General features: G+C 41.8%; 2 protein-coding genes across 4 annotated transcripts in view; one reads left to right on the top strand and one right to left on the bottom strand.

The window, feature by feature from the left end:
* PRKG1 (protein kinase cGMP-dependent 1) overlaps positions 1 to 17,091 on the bottom strand; it is a 1,343,145-nt gene that overhangs the window by 605,247 nt on the left and 720,807 nt on the right. The gene's annotated exons all lie outside the window — the stretch shown is intronic.
* On the top strand, positions 119 to 3,717 carry CSTF2T (cleavage stimulation factor subunit 2 tau variant). Of its 2 annotated transcripts, XM_056120589.1 has the most exons (2): positions 119 to 1,634; positions 1,725 to 3,717. In XM_056120589.1, exons 1-2 carry the CDS (start codon positions 119 to 121, stop codon positions 1,964 to 1,966), a joined length of 1,758 nt encoding a protein of 585 aa, XP_055976564.1. In that variant the 3' UTR covers positions 1,967 to 3,717. The 2 variants fall into 2 exon arrangements, with proteins under 2 accessions (XP_055976564.1, XP_055976563.1); XM_056120588.1 differs by having other exon boundaries at positions 119 to 3,717.

The raw sequence follows: 17,091 nt of genomic DNA, 5'->3' as shown, positions 1-17,091 counted from the left end.
GCCCGGCCCCCCTTCCCGCGTCCCCCGCCCGCGGGGCGGCTTCCGGCGCCGAGCGGAAGTGCGGCCGCGCCCGCGCCGCCGGCCGCTCGCCCGCCCGCCCGGCCCGCCCGCGGCAGCCATGTCGGGCGCGGCGGCCCGGGACCCGGCCATGGACCGCTCGCTGCGCTCCGTGTTCGTGGGCAACATCCCGTATGAGGCCACCGAGGAGCAGCTCAAGGACATCTTCTCGGAGGTGGGCGCCGTGGTCAGCTTCCGGCTCGTGTACGACCGCGAGACGGGCAAGCCCAAGGGCTACGGCTTCTGCGAGTACCAGGACCAGGAGACGGCGCTGAGCGCCATGCGCAACCTCAACGGGCGCGAGTTCAGCGGGCGCGCGCTGCGCGTGGACAACGCGGCCAGCGAGAAGAACAAGGAGGAGCTCAAGAGCCTGGGCCCCGCCGCGCCGCTGGCCGACTCGCCCTACGGGGAGCCCATCGACCCCGCGGACGCGCCCGCCTCCATCACGCGCGCCGTAGCCAGCCTGCCGCCCGAGCAGATGTTCGAGCTCATGAAGCAGATGAAGCTGTGCGTGCAGAACAGCCACCAGGAGGCGCGCAGCATGCTGCTGCAGAACCCGCAGCTGGCCTACGCGCTGCTGCAGGCGCAGGTGGTCATGCGCATCATGGACCCCGAGCTGGCGCTGCGCATCCTGCACCGCAAGGTGCCCGTCACGCCCCTGCTGCCGCCGGGCAAGGCCGCGACGGCTGGGGTCGGGGTCGCACCCGCGCCCGGGCCCGCGCCCGCGCCAGCCACTGTCTGCCCGGGGCCCGGGGGGGTGCTGCTGCTGGGCCAGCAGACCCCCGCCGCGCAGCAGCACCAGCACCAGCACCTGCCCAGAAGGCCCGTCAAGGACATCCCGCCGCTCATGCAGACCCCCGTCCAGGCGGGCGTGCCTCAGCCGCCAGGCCCCATGCCCGCCGCCTCCGGCCCGGGCTCCCTCACACCCGGAGGGGCCATGCAGCCGCCAGGCGCGATGCCCGGCGTCGGGCCGCTGCCCTTGGAGCGCGCCCCCCAGCTGCAGATGCCGGACCCCAGAGCGCCCCTGCCGCGTGGGCCCATGAGTGCGGGCGGCGGCGTCGGTGGCGGCGGCGGGCTCCCGCCTCGAGGGCTGCTCGGAGATGCGCCCAACGACCCACGTGGAGGGACTTTGCTTTCAGTCACCGGGGAAGGAGAGCCCAGGGCCTACTTGGGCCCGCCACACCAGGGCCCCCCCCTGCACCATGGCTCGGGGCACGACGGCCGCGGCCCCTCCGCGCACGACCTGAGAGGGGGGCCGCTGGCCGATCCCAGACTGCTCCTTGGGGAGCCCCGAGGACCCATGATGGATCAAAGGGGCCTGCCTGTGGATGGCAGGCCGGGCAGAGATGCTCGAGCTCTGGAGGCTCGCTCCATGGAGACGGAGGTGATGGAGAGAAGAGGGATGGAGGCCTGCGCCATGGAAACCAGAGGGATGGAAGCAAGAGTGATTGATGCGAGAGGAATGGAGATACGGGGTCCCGGCCCCAGCTCGAGAGGCCCCATGACTGGTGGAATTCAGGGTCCTGGACCCCTTAGTCTGGGGGCTGGCGGTCCTCCGGGACCCCGGCAGGTCCCAAGTATCTCCGGGGTGGGAAATCCTGGAGCTGGCATTCAGGGAGCGGGCATGCAAGCAGGAGGGATGCCGGGGGCGGGCATGCAGGCAGGAGGGATGCAGGGCGCGGGCATGCAGGCAGGAGGCATGCAGGGAGCTGGTAAGCAAGGTGGAGGCCAGCCAAGCAGTTACAGCCCAGGTCAGAGCCAGGTAACTCCACAGGACCAAGAAAAGGCAGCTTTGATCATGCAAGTTCTACAGCTCACTGCAGATCAGATTGCTATGCTGCCTCCAGAGCAAAGGCAGAGTATCCTGATTTTAAAGGAGCAAATCCAGAAGTCCACTGGAGCTTCTTGAAAGGATTTAGAAAATATCTTGCAGTAGGCCTAGGAATTCGATAGCATGAAGAATGGGTGCAAAAAGTTAACTTGTGCATCCCCACATTAGAGTGATTAGTGGTTTCCCACGTTCCAAAAACTTAATCTCATTTTTCTTGTTGTCTTTTTTGTGTGTTTAAATTGGAGGAAGGGTTTGTTTGTTCACGCCAACTCACTGTCAACGTCAAAATAATCGGACAAGAATTGTTTCTACTGAAGATTACAAAGAAAATGCAGTGATAGTAAAAGTGTACAGTGTTAATTGCATTATTAGAATATTAAGTAACACTTCTGAAAACTGCACAAAAGACATAAAGATCACCTGTTAAAATGATAATGTACTGTGATAGTTTTATGATATTTGGTTGTATAAGAAGTTTTACCTCAAAATTCTTAAGATATATATTTTTGTAAACTATTTAACATATAAGACCCTGTTTGGGGGAGGGTGGCAATAGAATGGTGTGCTGCATTGTGTTTGGACTTATTTTAAAATATTAGTGCTAATAGGATAAATCTAACCTTGTTTTGGAACCCCCTTCCAAAAACAAACAAACAAACAAAAAGACTATGCTACCTGAAAAATCTAGGCATGGTTTGGCGCCATTTTATTTCCTAACAGCAGAGAGCATCAGTTTTGTGGCCTGGCTTAAATGCCATGATAGTGCTGACCCAGTATCAACAACTAGGTTACTTGAGTCATCGCTGATGAGATTCAGTTTATCATACCTTTCGATTTTCTTAGTCTTTATGCCTTAAATTTGAGTAGTCCACATTCTTTGTAAAAATCATTAAAGGACTAGTTATCTTGGTGACTATCAAACAGCTTTGGGCTTTGCATAAGTAGTGGAGGATTTCATTCAGTAAAGTACAATTTTCCTGATAACGAGCTTCTATATATACAGATGGTGTCCATCTGGTTAGCCATGATTAAGAGTTATAAGTATTACAGCAACATTTAATAAAAATAACTTTCAGTTTTCTTATTTCAGAAAAATCTATTTGTCACTTAATATCAGAATAATTTTGAAGCCCAGTTAGGCAGAGATAATTCTTCTATCCTAATTTCTCAGTACAGTTGGTTATTCTTAATAGCCCACGAGACATTTAAAAATCAATAGGAAGGTAGGGCTTACATATCCTTTTGAGCTATTAATTTTTAAGCCTTAAGGATATGGACACAAAAATTCTGTATTAGACTAGTAATTGAAAGAAATATAAACACACAGATAAGCAGCGCAGGTAACCAGGTACTCTTTTTCTGGAGAAGAAAAACCAAGAACTCATTACAGAAGGGTAAAAAAAAAAAAAGTATCTCATACAAAGATAGCAGATGGATGAATGTTGTCTCCTTAGAAGGTTTTTCCATTGAAATGGGTAATTCCCGTGTAAGTTTTCATCCCTGTAATTGCTACCTGTTTTGCCACTAATTTTGTTGTTTTGCCTCTGTTCATAGAATGTTCCCGGGTTTTCTATATACTTACCCCAATATAAAGGGTCGTTGACTCTCTTTAACACATGTGATAGTTCTCATTAATGCTATTCACAGAGCTGGTGTGGTTACTTTGAAATTATACATGCTCTATCCCAAAGCTTTACCTACGGGCTCTAACTGAAAACTATTAAGTGTTATGTTCTGTGTTGTAGTAAAATCTTTGCATTGTTTATTGTGGAATAAATAAAGTGTTTTAGACTAATTTTAGTATCTGACGTGTTTATTTATAATTAATGTATTAAATGTTACATATTTGGGGATGAGAGATTATTACAACAGCCAGGGCAAACAGGTTTCATCCTCTGCACCCCATATGCTGCTCTAAGCCCTGCCAGGACTGATTCCTGAGCACAGAGCAAGGAGTTAGCACAACTGTTTGTTTCCCCCACCTATCGTCTTTCAAAGAACCAAACAAAAGTGGTTTGGGTCCACAGCTGGTGATGCACGTGTTACTCCTGGCTTTGCATTCAGAAATCTTGGCAATGCTTGGGGGACAATATGATGCTGAGAATCAAACTTGGCCACTTGGGCTGCATGCAAGGCAGGTGACATCTACTGTACTATCTCTATGGCCTCTCAAAGTTACATATTTTTGAAGATTCTGTGGGGCATGAATACTGGAAAAGGAAAAGTGAAATTGCAGGTCTAGGTCCATTTTTAGTACAGTGTTAGAATTGAGGTAACTATCAACTTCATATTCTATGAGTAGTGTCAATAACAAGATCTTGGTAGTAGTCTTTCAGCATTTATTTATGTTCCTGAAAGAATTCTAGAATCACCTTATAGGTTTCTTCATGACGAAACTTAGCTATATTGCAATGCACTTTTCTATGTTCTACCCTTATGCATATAATGGATGAGGAACTCTGTACACAGACTGTCATAGATAACGAGTAATCTGAGGTGAGAAACAAGGACAAAACTATAAAGAGTCTTGAATCTGTTGCATCTGTTTTTTTACCATTGATGATCTTTTCCTTTTGAAGAGGGAGGGAGAGGATGCAGTCTTGAATGATTTCTTGATCAATTTAAAAAAAAAAAAAGTCTTGGAAGAAAACAATTCCCTCCAGAGGAGCCAGGGAAGAGAGCCCAAGGAACAAGAGTGCTGACTGAGTATAGGAACCCCAGGTTTAGTTCAGCACCATCTACCTGAGCTCTGACCTGAGAGAAGCCCCTGAGTACCTTCAGATGTGACCCAAATATATATTAGGAACACAGATTTTCTTCAAAAAGATTTTACAGGCCACAGACCAAATGAATTATGACTATGCATTGGAAATAAAGTAGGTGATGAGATCAATCTTTATTTTGGAAAACCAAAATAAAATACCCTTTCTCATTTCCAATTTATTATTTGTCACGCTATAATAATCTGTAAAGTATAGTAATTTAGTTTGATGGTGATAATATATGCCTAGAACTGGAATCTTAAGTTTTGGTTTGGGGGGCCACCCAGTGGTGCTTGGGCCAATCCTGACTCTGGCTCTGTGATTAGAACTGACCTTGGCAATGTCCATGGATCATACATGATACTCAATATTCAAACCTAGAGGAGGAATGCAAGGCAAGAGCCTTTAATTCCCTGCACATTCTCTGACTCCCAGCAGATGTTTTACTACATATTCTTCAGTTACAATGTCTGAAATTCTGTATTTCCAAATATGGATAAATTATAAATTAAATCACAAATTCATTATACTTGAAGAATATGGGGCAAAATGCTGATTTACAAGCACAATTTTTGTTTTTGTTATGTGGTTATACCCAGTGGTACTGAGGTGATGTTGGATGGAGCGGAGGGGAAGAGTACTCCTGGCTCAAGAGTTGCCCCCAATGGTGCTTGGGATCAATGTGGTGCCAGGGATCTAACTTACTTGTAACACATGAGCTCAGCCCATTGAGTTATCTCTGAACCTTACAAATGTCACTTTAAGGTGTTTTCTTTGTGGACAATACATATTTTTAGAAACAATGATTTAATAAGTATCTGTCCCTCGGCCTTCCCTCATGAGTTTACTAGTGTCCCAGAACAAATGATCTTGGAGGTTTTGAAAGATGCTTGCCAATGTGAAACTCAAAAGTAGGTTAACCTCAGTGAGAGTATGTATTTTGAAATACATTTCAGAATTTTAAGGGTAGAAAAGTATTTAAGGATTTGGCAATGTGGCCCAGTGATAGAGCACTTGCCTTGCATTTGTGGGGCCTTGGGTTTGATCCCCATCAAACAAAAAAGTATATATTAATTTAATAAAAGTTTGCAAAACGTCTTGCTTTTCCATGCTGTGATGGGACATTTAGCACATAGAATCTAATTTACTATGGTGTGTCAGGCCTTTTAGGTTTAATGAGGTCTAAGGATAATTATGTGCAACAGCCAATAGCAGAAGAAAGTGATCGTTATGCCTCAGTTTTCTTAGATAAAACGGTGTCAGGGCCTGAGCAATAATACAGCGGGTAGGCTATTTTCCTATCAATTGCTAGCAGCCAACCTGAGTTCAATTCCCAGCATTCTATACAATATCCCAAGAGCTGCCAGGAATAATTCCTGAGTGCAGAGTCAGAATTGACCCCTGAGCATTGCCAAGTGTGGCCCAAACACAAAAACAAAAGACTGTGTCACTCTTAGTGCTTTATATTGTCAGCTAATCTCTAGGTAGATTCTTATTTTAGATCTTCTATCATCAAGTACTAATTCATTTTAAGTACTGACATTCAAAACAAGAGGTTAGTACAATATAAAATAGTATGAATATCATCTCTGATATACTCCTTTCATATGTCACTGTCACTGACTGTCCTCCCGCTGTTCATCGATTTGCTTGAGCGGGCCCAGTAACTTCTCCATTGTGACACTTGAATTCATATCAAATACGTCACGGGGAGCTTGCCAGGCTTTACCATGCGGTCCAGATTCTCTTATAACTTGCTAGGCTCTCAGAGAGGGGCGAAGGAATCGAACCTGGGTAGGCCAGGTTGGACGCATGCAAGGCAAACACCTACCGGCTGTGCTATCATAACATTTTAGATTTTAAATGAATCAATCTTTTCACTATTTTCATTTATGTGCCCTGAAATAAAAGTTTATTTCATTGTTAAAAATTCAGTTCCATATGTATATATGGTGTACATTGTAGAACGCTTTAATTTTTATAATCTTTTATTAACTAATGACTGATCCATTATAAATTAACATAGTGGCCATGTGATCTTTGTTTTGTTTGGATGCAACACCCCATTGTGTTCAAGGTTTGCACCTGTCTTTGCACTCAGGGATCACTCTTTCAGGGGAACTTATGTGGTGCTGAAGATGGAACCCAGATTTGTCACAAGTGAGACAAGTGCTCTATCTGCTGCATTATCTCTCCAGCCTCACTTAATGATTAAAAAAAAAGCCCTCCTTAATCAGATTATCACTTCTTATTCCAAACCTACAAGGTCTACATTGCTCTTAGACTAAGTCCCCCATTCACATAAGGTTACTTCTAAGTAACTTGTTCTCAATACCTTGACCCTACTTACTGCGACAGATACTTGGGGCCTGGCTACATTTCAAGGTAGTGCAGGAATTGTCACCTCCATACTCCTAGAACTGTGGCACAGTCCTACAGAATTCTGGGGATAAAAAATGTCATTCTTCAAGGAGTGAGTGAAAGGAATAGGGAGGGCGGAGGTTGTTTTGTTAGTTTTCCTTAAGTAAGTTTCCCTGGACAGACCTGGTCGACATGCATGACCATAGCTTCCACCCTAAGCACAAAGTACCCATCTAGGCATCTTTAGGCACCCAATGTGTCCTCTGGGTTTTACTGCCATACCAATAAATGCCATTTTAGTTTTGTTTTTAATATTAAAAAAAAGAAGGGGGTAGTAAACTCCTATTACTACAGAAATGGAACAGATTTGTTTAAAATACCCTGACTCCAAAAGGATTAAAAAACACAAAGATAATACAGGGATTAAGCACATTGAATGTGGCCAAACCCAGATTTATATGTAACATGTTCCTGTGCACTGCTTTGGAGATATCTTCTGCTGGAAGGAAGGAAAAAAGAAGGAAGTAAGGAAACTTTGGTGGTGGTGAAGGTGAAGTAACTTTGTACATTAAAAGCCATAAATGTTAAAATGACTGTAGCCAAATCATCAAAAGTACAATAAAAAATCTTGGGGCTGGAGTGATAGCACAGCGGGTAGGGCGCTTGCCTTGCACGCAGCCGACCCAGGTTCGATTCCCAGCATCCCATATGGTCCCCCGAGCAACACCAGGAGTAATTCCTGAGTGCATGAGCCAGAAATAACCCCTGTGCATCGCCAGGTGTGACCCGAAAAGCAAAAAAAAAAAAAAAATCTAATAAGCAAACTAAAATTTATTTCTCTGAAAGAGTAGAATAATGGATGGAAAGAAATCAATTCAGCTCTAAGGACCTCCACCAGAAAAGAGGAATGAAAGAACTCCCAGGAAAAGTCTGTTACCAGAGAAAGTAGCAGTTTAAAGCAGAGGGATATTCTCAGTGTTCTGGAAGAAAAGACTAGAAGATCTGTCAGAGAAAGAAACATGTTATCTCATTCCTTTACTACTTTTCCTATATTTCCTGATGTAGCAAAGCTGAATTTTGTAGAAGAAATATAACACAATCTTTACAATGGTAAAGGAAATGTTAAGATAAAAAATCATCCAAAATCAGACAGCCTCTTAGACCAAAATGTTCAAGTTCCTGAAATGTTATTTTAGACAAACCAATAGAAATATATCAGATTCTTATCTAACTTGAGCTTTTATGGTGTATAGATTTCTATTTCATATAGCTTTTCTAGTATAACAGGGGGAAGGTTTTTAAAAATGTATTTCCTTTTACCTAAATCAAATTCTAAAAACCAGTAAGAATGTCTGAGGAAATATTTTCATGATTAGTTATAATCATTAGTTATAAACGTCTCCATTGTGAGACCTGTTGTTACTGTTTTTGGCATATCGAATACGTCATGGTTAGCTTGCCAAGCTTTGCTGTGAGGGCTCAATACTCTCGGTAGTTAGCTGGGCTCTCTGAGAGGGACGGAGGAATTGAACCCGGGTCAGCATCATGCAAGGCAAATGCCCTACCCACTATGCTATCGCAAATGTTTCATTACTGAAATTCAGTTCTTACTTTGTGTTTCGAAGATGGTATACCGTGCTAAATTATTTTTCAGTGTGTGTGTGTGTGTGTGTGTGTGTGTGTGTGTGTGTATTTTGGGTCACATATGGGATGTTTAGGTCTTGCTCTTGGCTCTGTGCTCAGGAATCAGTCCTAGTATCGTGTCAGGGATTGAACTGGGTCAGCCACATACAAGATAAGTGTCCTACCTGCTCTGGCCCCATGTGCTACATTATTAACAAAAACTAACAAAATGCACCCAAAGATAATCATTTAATTTTCCCTCTCTTACTATGCCATATTTTACACATATCTTGGCTGGAGCAATAGCACAGCAGGTAGGGCGTTTGCCTTGCACGAGGCCAACCTGGCAATTCCTCCGTCCCTCTTGGACAACCCGGCAAGCTACTGAGAGTATCCCGCCCACATGGCAGAGCCTGGCAAGCTCCCTGTGGCGTATTCGATATGCCAAACACAGTTCCAACAAGTCTCATACTGGAGATGTTACTGGTGCCCACTCGAGCAAATCCATGAACAATGAGAAGACAGTGCTACAGTGCTTGGTTTTTGAACCTGATTTAAGAAATTATCCTGTGGGGCTGGAGATGTAGACAGCAGGTAGGATGCTTGCCTTGCCTATGACTGAATTGTGTTTGATTCCTGGCACCCTAGATGGTACCCTGAGCATCAAGAGGAGTGATTCCTGAGCACAGAACCAAGAGCAAGCCCTAAACACCACCAGGTGTTGCCCAAAAATTAAAAAGAAAAAAGAAAAGAAAGAAATGCTCCTAGAAGCTGGGAAGTACATGCTTTGGTGCATTAAGTCCTGGGTTTGATTCCAACATTGCGTAGTTCCCTGAGCACTTAACCAGGAATAGCCCCTGAGGACCCTGAGTATGACTGCCCTAATTCCAACAAAAAAGAATGACCAACTTATAGCCCTCAGACGGTAGTTCATAAAATTAGTTAAAACAGAATTGTTTACTTTTGTAATAATTTATAACATGAAATATATGTATATACTCACATACATACACACAGCAATGCTTTATATCTCTTAAAATATTTGCACGTAAAAAAGAAAAAAAATGATCCTAGGAAGTACACTAACTGAAAATTCTTTTATAAAATGTGACTAGCTTAAATGAAGAATCTTAAGGCAGTCTAAGTCTTATTTTGTCATATTTTAAAGACTACTGTAATACTGAACTACATTAAAATTCAAAGTATTTTTTAATGGAACGCAAGTTTTAATTAGAAACTCCTAATGGGAATCTTCTGTAACATTCTCTTGGCATTAATTTAGCACATACTTTCTGTTTTATATATGCAAATTTACATAAAAGTATTCATGTTTTTAAAATATTAATCACATTTCCTTCCACATTTTTATCTAAAATAAAAAGCAAGGACAGTTTTTCTGTCAGCATATAATTGATTAAAATCTAATCTCAGCTAATGCTTCTAAATAGCAGTAACTAGCTATATGTGACTATTGTAAACTTTAATTAATTTTAATAAGATTGAGAGACTGAGTTTTCAAATTGATTCAAATTTAAGGAACTGATTAGTTCCTCCATGTGGCTAGTGCTAGGATACTGGTTGGCCTGTACACAGAAATTGTACATTATGTAGGTCAGTAGTTCAAAAATCATAGATCAACTGATGTAGGTTTTATTTGTTCCATATTTTGGCCCACACCCAATGTGCTCCAGGCCTTCTCCCAATCAGTAGGGAAAGGTATGGGGAGGGTCACTTCCAGTGTTACTCTGAGGACTCTGCATTGCTGAAATGAAATGCAGGTCTCCTGAACTCAAAACATGTGCTCTAGCTCTTGGAGCCATTGATCTGGCTCTATGTTAGCCATCGAATTTCAATGTTGATATAATTATAAATAAACTTCTAGTATTAAAATTCACTATTCCTTTTTATTTTTCCTCACCTCAATGCTGTGGTTCACAGAAAAAATTTATCTCACCATGGGGACATGGGGACATGAAGTCCTTATCTGAGGGTTTACTAAGCTGTTGTTGCAAGTTAAGTCTTCTGTGTTAATGTTCTTGTTACTTTAGATTGGTTGACTTCTAGGTATATGGGTTGGGATGTCAATATTGTAGAGTTTGGAGTTGTCACTCCAGAAAATCTAGAATATTTATCAGGGCAGTCTGGCCAGAGGCATGGGGCAGCTTTGGGACATGATGAGTGACACCGCTGGGGCTTTGGTAGGGCAGGAACTGGCCCACCTCAACCAGAGATTGCCCTGGAGGTCTCAGCATGGAACAAGTATCTGAGAAATTTTTGCAGCTAATTTATCTCTTTCAAGATTTATTTCACTACTTCCTTTTAAATAGATCCTTAAACAGCTAAATATGGTTCAATTTCCCTTTCCCACCCCCCCCCAAAAAAAAGAAAGAAAAAAGAGTTAGTTCTTAAATATACAGAAAGTATCTCAAGCATTTTAGGGAGGGAAGCAAATGAGAGACTTGCCATTTGAGAATCATAAGAGATGAAATACTAAAAAAAGGAAAAGAAACTTATGTGGAAAATATCTCTGTGGCTGAAGTAATTCACAAATGAGATCTTCAATGAATATAAAAGAGACTGGATTTGTTTTTATAAGAGACAAATATGCTGCACAAGTCACCAAGAATCAACCAAGGGGCTGGAAAGGTATGTGCAGTAAATATGTGCAGACTTCTGCCTCTCATGCTGCCAACTCATCTCAGATTCCTGGCTCCCCATCTTATTCCCTAAATCAGGACTCATCCCTGAGTGCAGAGTTGGGATTATGAGTCCTGGGTGCATTTGGGAGTGGCCCCGAAATTATTCTTCTAAAAAATAAAGAATTAAGTCAAAAAAAGAGAGAGAGAGAAGAGAGAGAGAGAGAGAGAGAGAGAGAGAGAGAGAGAATAAAGAGATAACCAATGGCTTGCTTTGTAGGCATTATTTATAAAACATCCTTTTGCAGAGACAACTGACTTGAAACAGCATCTTTAGTATTAACTTAACAAGACATATTTTCAGCAGATGTACAGCAGTGAGAAAAGACACAGATAAGAAACTATAGTTGACAGTGAGAGAAACAGAATATATATGTCAGCAACCTTATCACCATTGTATCTCCACTGGTTCTAAACAAGACCTGTCCAATGCTCAATATAATTCATCAGCTTTCATAAATAGCCATCATAATAATCTGACAAAATAATTTATAGAAGATTTTGCCACCTTAACCCTCCCTAGAAGTCTCCCAAGTAGCAGTACATTATAGCCCTACACATTATATATGAAGTTAGCATATTACATTATTAATGTAAATATTATGACTGATATTCACCCGTAGCCCCTGGTAGTTTATTTAAACAAGCAGCTAGAGGGCTGGATTTGACTCAGCATATACATCTGTTTCAGTCTTTTCTGGAAATCTAGGGATCCCATATCTATAGCTTGAAGTGGCTGCCTCCAAACAAGACATTTAGCAATGAAATGGCCTTTCTTCTGGCAAGTGTAATATAGATACACGGAGGCTAGAGACAATATAAAGGGTTTAAGGCAATTGCTTTGCCTGCTGCCTATTCCAGTCAGTCTCATATGGTCTCCAGAGTACGGCTGGGACCTCTACAGATCTAGGAAAATAGCACTGTAACACTGTCCTCCCGTTGTTCATCAATTTGTTCAAGCGGGCCCAGTAACGTCTTTATCGTGAGACTTGTTGTTACTGTGTTTGTCATATCAAATACGCCATGGGTAGCTTGCCAGGCTTTGCTGTGCAGGTGAGATACTCTCCGTAGCTTGCCGGGCTCTCCGAGAGGGGTGGAGGAATTGAACCCGGCTCACCCGGGCCTGCTGTGCACAAGGCAAACATCCTACCACTGTGCTCGAGCCCCTAGGAAAATAAATAAATGGAAATATAAATCCCTGTTCTTGTGCAAATTAGCTTCTTCCTACAAGACAAAGTAATCTATATAATCAATCCCTTATCACTTGGGTCAAAGTGTTCCATTTGGAGGCTGGTTCTCACGTCTATCAGATAATACCCTAGATGCTTCAGAAAAAAACGTGTATCTCTGGGATTCATCAGCTAAGATTCAGATTCTGGACCTCAGGTACTGATCACAATAGCTGTGGTGGTGGTCTATAGGGATTTCAAATTTTAGTTTATTTAAATTATTTTAAAATTCTGAGTCCCAGTTACATGCAGACATTTGAAACATGATACTATTTGCTCAGACAGAGGGTAAGTTTTACAGATAATTTACAGGCTTTGGTCAGAAGCCTTTCTTGGTTCTCTCCATGAACAACTCTCCTTGTTGATTAATTTCAGGGTGACCCAGAACAACAAGAAACTATCTGCAAAGGTGTTGCCCTTTACTTCGCTAATGATCATATTTTAAACTAAATTTTAAGATCATGCTGAGAAAGCAGAACCTCTATGAATTCAAACATTTCTTAATTTTCAAATTAATGTCTGACCAAACTATTGTGGCTAAATGTAACAACAGTGAGGGCATGAGACAGCTTCTTGATCTTTAATTCACTCTTTGATCTTTATACTCAAGTTACATGGGAGAGCATAACATTTGTTCAGACCCTATGTTTCAAGATAAAAAAAAAATAAGAACCTCACATAAGAGGCTGGCCATCAAACAATCAAACAGAAAAATGGAAGCTTTCATGTTCCTTTCTGCCCTATGGTCCTGCACAATTTGCCTTCCATCCAACTGAAGAACCGGGACTTTATTAAAGGCACACTTAACAAACACATAAATATTGAAGTCATTTTCTAGGCTGTCTCCCAAAACTAGTGCTTCTTGGAGCACAATTAGGAGATGAGATGCTAGATTTTGCCCCGTGACTGACACTATCTTTGAACCTTGTGGCATCTGAGTTCAATTACAGCCAGGGTATCCATTACTGGAAGCAGAAATAATTATCTTCACTGTCATATAAATCATTGTTGTTGGTTCCTCAGAGCCATGGTGAGAATATTTACTAATTACAGAATTTCCCCATTCTGTTGTAACTTACTAGTCCCAGTATAAACCCAGTGGTCTTAAAAATGCACTATTCCTGGGTCTAGACCAATAGTACTAGGGGTAAGGCATTAGTCTGCACAAGGCATCCCAGGCAGACCATATGATCCTCCAAACAATGCCAGGAGTGATTACTGAATGCAGAGGTGAATAACCCCTGAGCATTGCCAGGTGCGGTCCAAATCCCAAAATAAATAAATAAATCTTAAAAATTAACTATTCCCTTATAAGACAAACTTTTTTTTTTTTTGGTGATACTTGGCCTTTGTAATGCTTTGAATGTAGAAAGTTTGGGAATGTGTGTGTGTGTGTGTGTGTGTGTGTGTGTGTGTGTGTGTGTGTTTGGTACACACCTGGTGATGATGCTTCGGGCTCTGCACTCAGGAATTACACCTAGTGGTGCTCAGGGAACATATGGGATGCCAGGGATCAAACTGGGGTCCTCCACATGCAAGGTAAATGTTCTACTTACTGTACTATCACTCTGACCAGGTTTGGGTTCTATCTAAGGCACTTCATATTTCTTTGAGCATAGAGTCAGGAGTAGCCCCAGAGTGCTGTCAAGTATAACACACACACACACACACACACACACACACACACACACACACAGGCAAAAGCAAACAAACAATACTAATTAGCTGAATTATGCATTCTTCCCCATAGCACTACTGTAAAATGCAAAACAAAAGAAGCATTGAGTGGTATAACAAAAGTAGAATAGCAAACATGAACACATAACTGCCAAAGTGCATCAAACAAATGAAGTCTATGAAAATGTGGGCCAGGGACGTAGCTCAGGAGGCTAATGCACATGACTTCCTTAGCATGGACTGGGAACAACCCCTGAGCAGTGTACTACAGATAGAAATACTGAGCACCACCGACGGTCGACGGTGGTCCCAAAATCAAAATAAATAAAATGTTCACAACAATACAGTAGGCCAAATGCACTGTGATGTATTTCTACAGTGTACTACTGGACAGCAGGAGAAATTAAATAAGTACAATCATATGCAACAATGTGCATATTGGGAACATAATATTAGGCCAAACGAGTCAGATGTAGAAAATTTGTATTGCCATGTTTAAAAGGGAATTTTTGGTGTGAAGTCAAGATAGTGGCTACTTTGGAGGAGAAGAAGAGGGGGATTATTATCATGAAGGGGCACATCATGGACTTTGGGGTTTTAACGGTGAATGATGCACAAGTATGTTCAATTTGTGATATTTAATTGAGCTGTAGACATATAAGTTGTGTACTTTTGGCATATCATAGTTTAATAAAAAGCTTAAAATTGCTTTGAAGCTCATTTAGTTCAGGATAACCATTTAATTACATTAGCCTTGAATCAATGCCAGGAGATAAGTAAAAGAGAACAGACAATTTAGATTAATGAGACACCTGCTATTACTTTAAAGTAGGTGTTGTCACATAAATCTCAGCAACTAATTTCTGGCTCACATGTGACCAGGGGAAACAGCATAACAATGTTAACTAGCAAAAATCCCAGTATTTAAAAATTTTGAATTTTAGCAGATAACACGTTTTATAAAGGGGAATGGAGGGGTTTAATTGTCAGAATAATATTTTTTTTTAAAAAAGCTGGCTTTTCCTTCTGTAGTCTTTATATTGACTATTCTCCCTTATTTTCTCCTTAAGCAAACAGTGTACACAGCATGTGTGTGTGTGTGTGTGTGTGTGTTGTGGTTTGTGTATGTACAGAGGTTTAGACATGATAACTTTATTTTTTTGTTCTTTTTTTTAAAAATTTTTATTAGTGAGACATCATGAGGTACAGTTGTAGACTTACAAATTTTTGTGCTTGGGTTTCAATTATACAATGATCAAGTACCCATCCCTTCAACAGTGCCCATTTCCCACCACCAGTATCCCAGTATCCCTCCCTTCCCCATTCCCCCCAATCCCACCCTGCCTCTCTGGCAGGACATTACCTTTTGTTCTCTCTCTCTTATTGGGTGTTGTGGTTTTCAAAAGAGGCAATGGATGACAATCATGTTTGGTGTATAGTCTACTTTCAGCATGCTTCTCCCATCCTGGGAGGATCCTCCCAACACCTTTATTTGGTGCTCCCTTCTCTATCTGAGCTCCCTTTTCCCCTAGCATGTGTGGTTGGCCTCCAAGCCGTGGAGTAAAATTCCTGGTACTAATCTCAGCCATTCTTGGGTGTTAGTCTCCTATTTTGTTACTTTATGTTCCCCAGATGAATAGACATGATGACTTTAAATACATTTTTCTCTCTTTTGTAGCTTTACACAATTGGAGCAACATATACTATTTTGAACAAGGTTTTTTCTATGTCTTTAAGTTGTAGGCAAAGAATATTTGGGTTTTTCTTTGGTCTGAACTAATGCTTTCCAACATAATTTAATAGTTGCAAAGTCATAGAAAGATCCTCTTTGATTATATGAGGAAAGAGTAGCTGGGTGTGGGAAGAAAGAGACATAGATTGAGAAAGAGAGGGAGACCCCTTAAGAATCTGTAGCTCCCAGGATGGGAGATGCATGCTGAAAGTAGACTATAGACCGAACATGATTGCCACACAATGCCTCTTTTGCAAACCGCAACACCCAAAAGGAGAGAGAGAACAAAAGTGAATGCCCTGCCACAGAGGCAGGGTGGGTTGGGGGGAGGATGGGAGGTGGGAAGGATACTGGGATCCATGGTGATGGAAAATAGGCGCCGGTGGAGGGATGAGTGTTTGATCATTGTACAATTAAAACTCAAGCACAAAAATTTGTAAGTCTGCAACTGTACCTCATGATGTTTCACTAATAAAAATTTTTAAAAAAATCATACCACGCACACAGAAAAAGGACTTAGCAAACCTACCAAACTTTACGCCCTGCTAAATTTGCAAATTGTATTCCATGGAACTAACTATACTTTTGATCTAGGTAGTTAATCATCATTTGTTATACTAAAAATAGGTGAAGATCACAACATGATATTTTGCTTCAGGAAGTGTTTCTCAAAAAAAAAAAAAAGAATCTGTAGCAAAGTAGTCTCCTAATTATTAACTAGCTTTAATTTTTACTGTTTGATTCAAGGGGTCACTCTAGGATCTGTACTCAGGGGTTGCTTCTGGAGATGTCTATGACACCATATGCTGCAAGGAATCAAACCTGGTCTTCCACAAGCAATGTATGTGCTCAGCCCTTTCCTCTATCTCTCTGACCTAACTAACATGTCAAAAGAGAACTGCAAAATTATTTTGGAAAGTATTTCATTTTATGAAATATTTTCTCTTGGATAGTAGGCAAGTATGCAAGAATATCTTAAACACAATCTTATAAACAATGTACTTTTAAATACATTTTAAAAATTGTTACTTTTTAACTTTACTAAACAAAAATGGAAATTTTCAATTCCAGTGTTAAATATTCATTCAGTTTCTCTTGTTAGGATTGGTCTCATTTTCCATGT

This window comes from Sorex fumeus, unplaced genomic scaffold (assembly GCF_029834395.1).
Source record: "Sorex fumeus unplaced genomic scaffold, SorFum_2.1 ptg000043l, whole genome shotgun sequence".
Lineage (NCBI taxonomy): Eukaryota > Metazoa > Chordata > Mammalia > Eulipotyphla > Soricidae > Sorex > Sorex fumeus.
The sequence above is the reverse complement of the archived record's forward strand: the minus strand, read 5'-3'. Positions and strand labels throughout refer to the sequence as shown.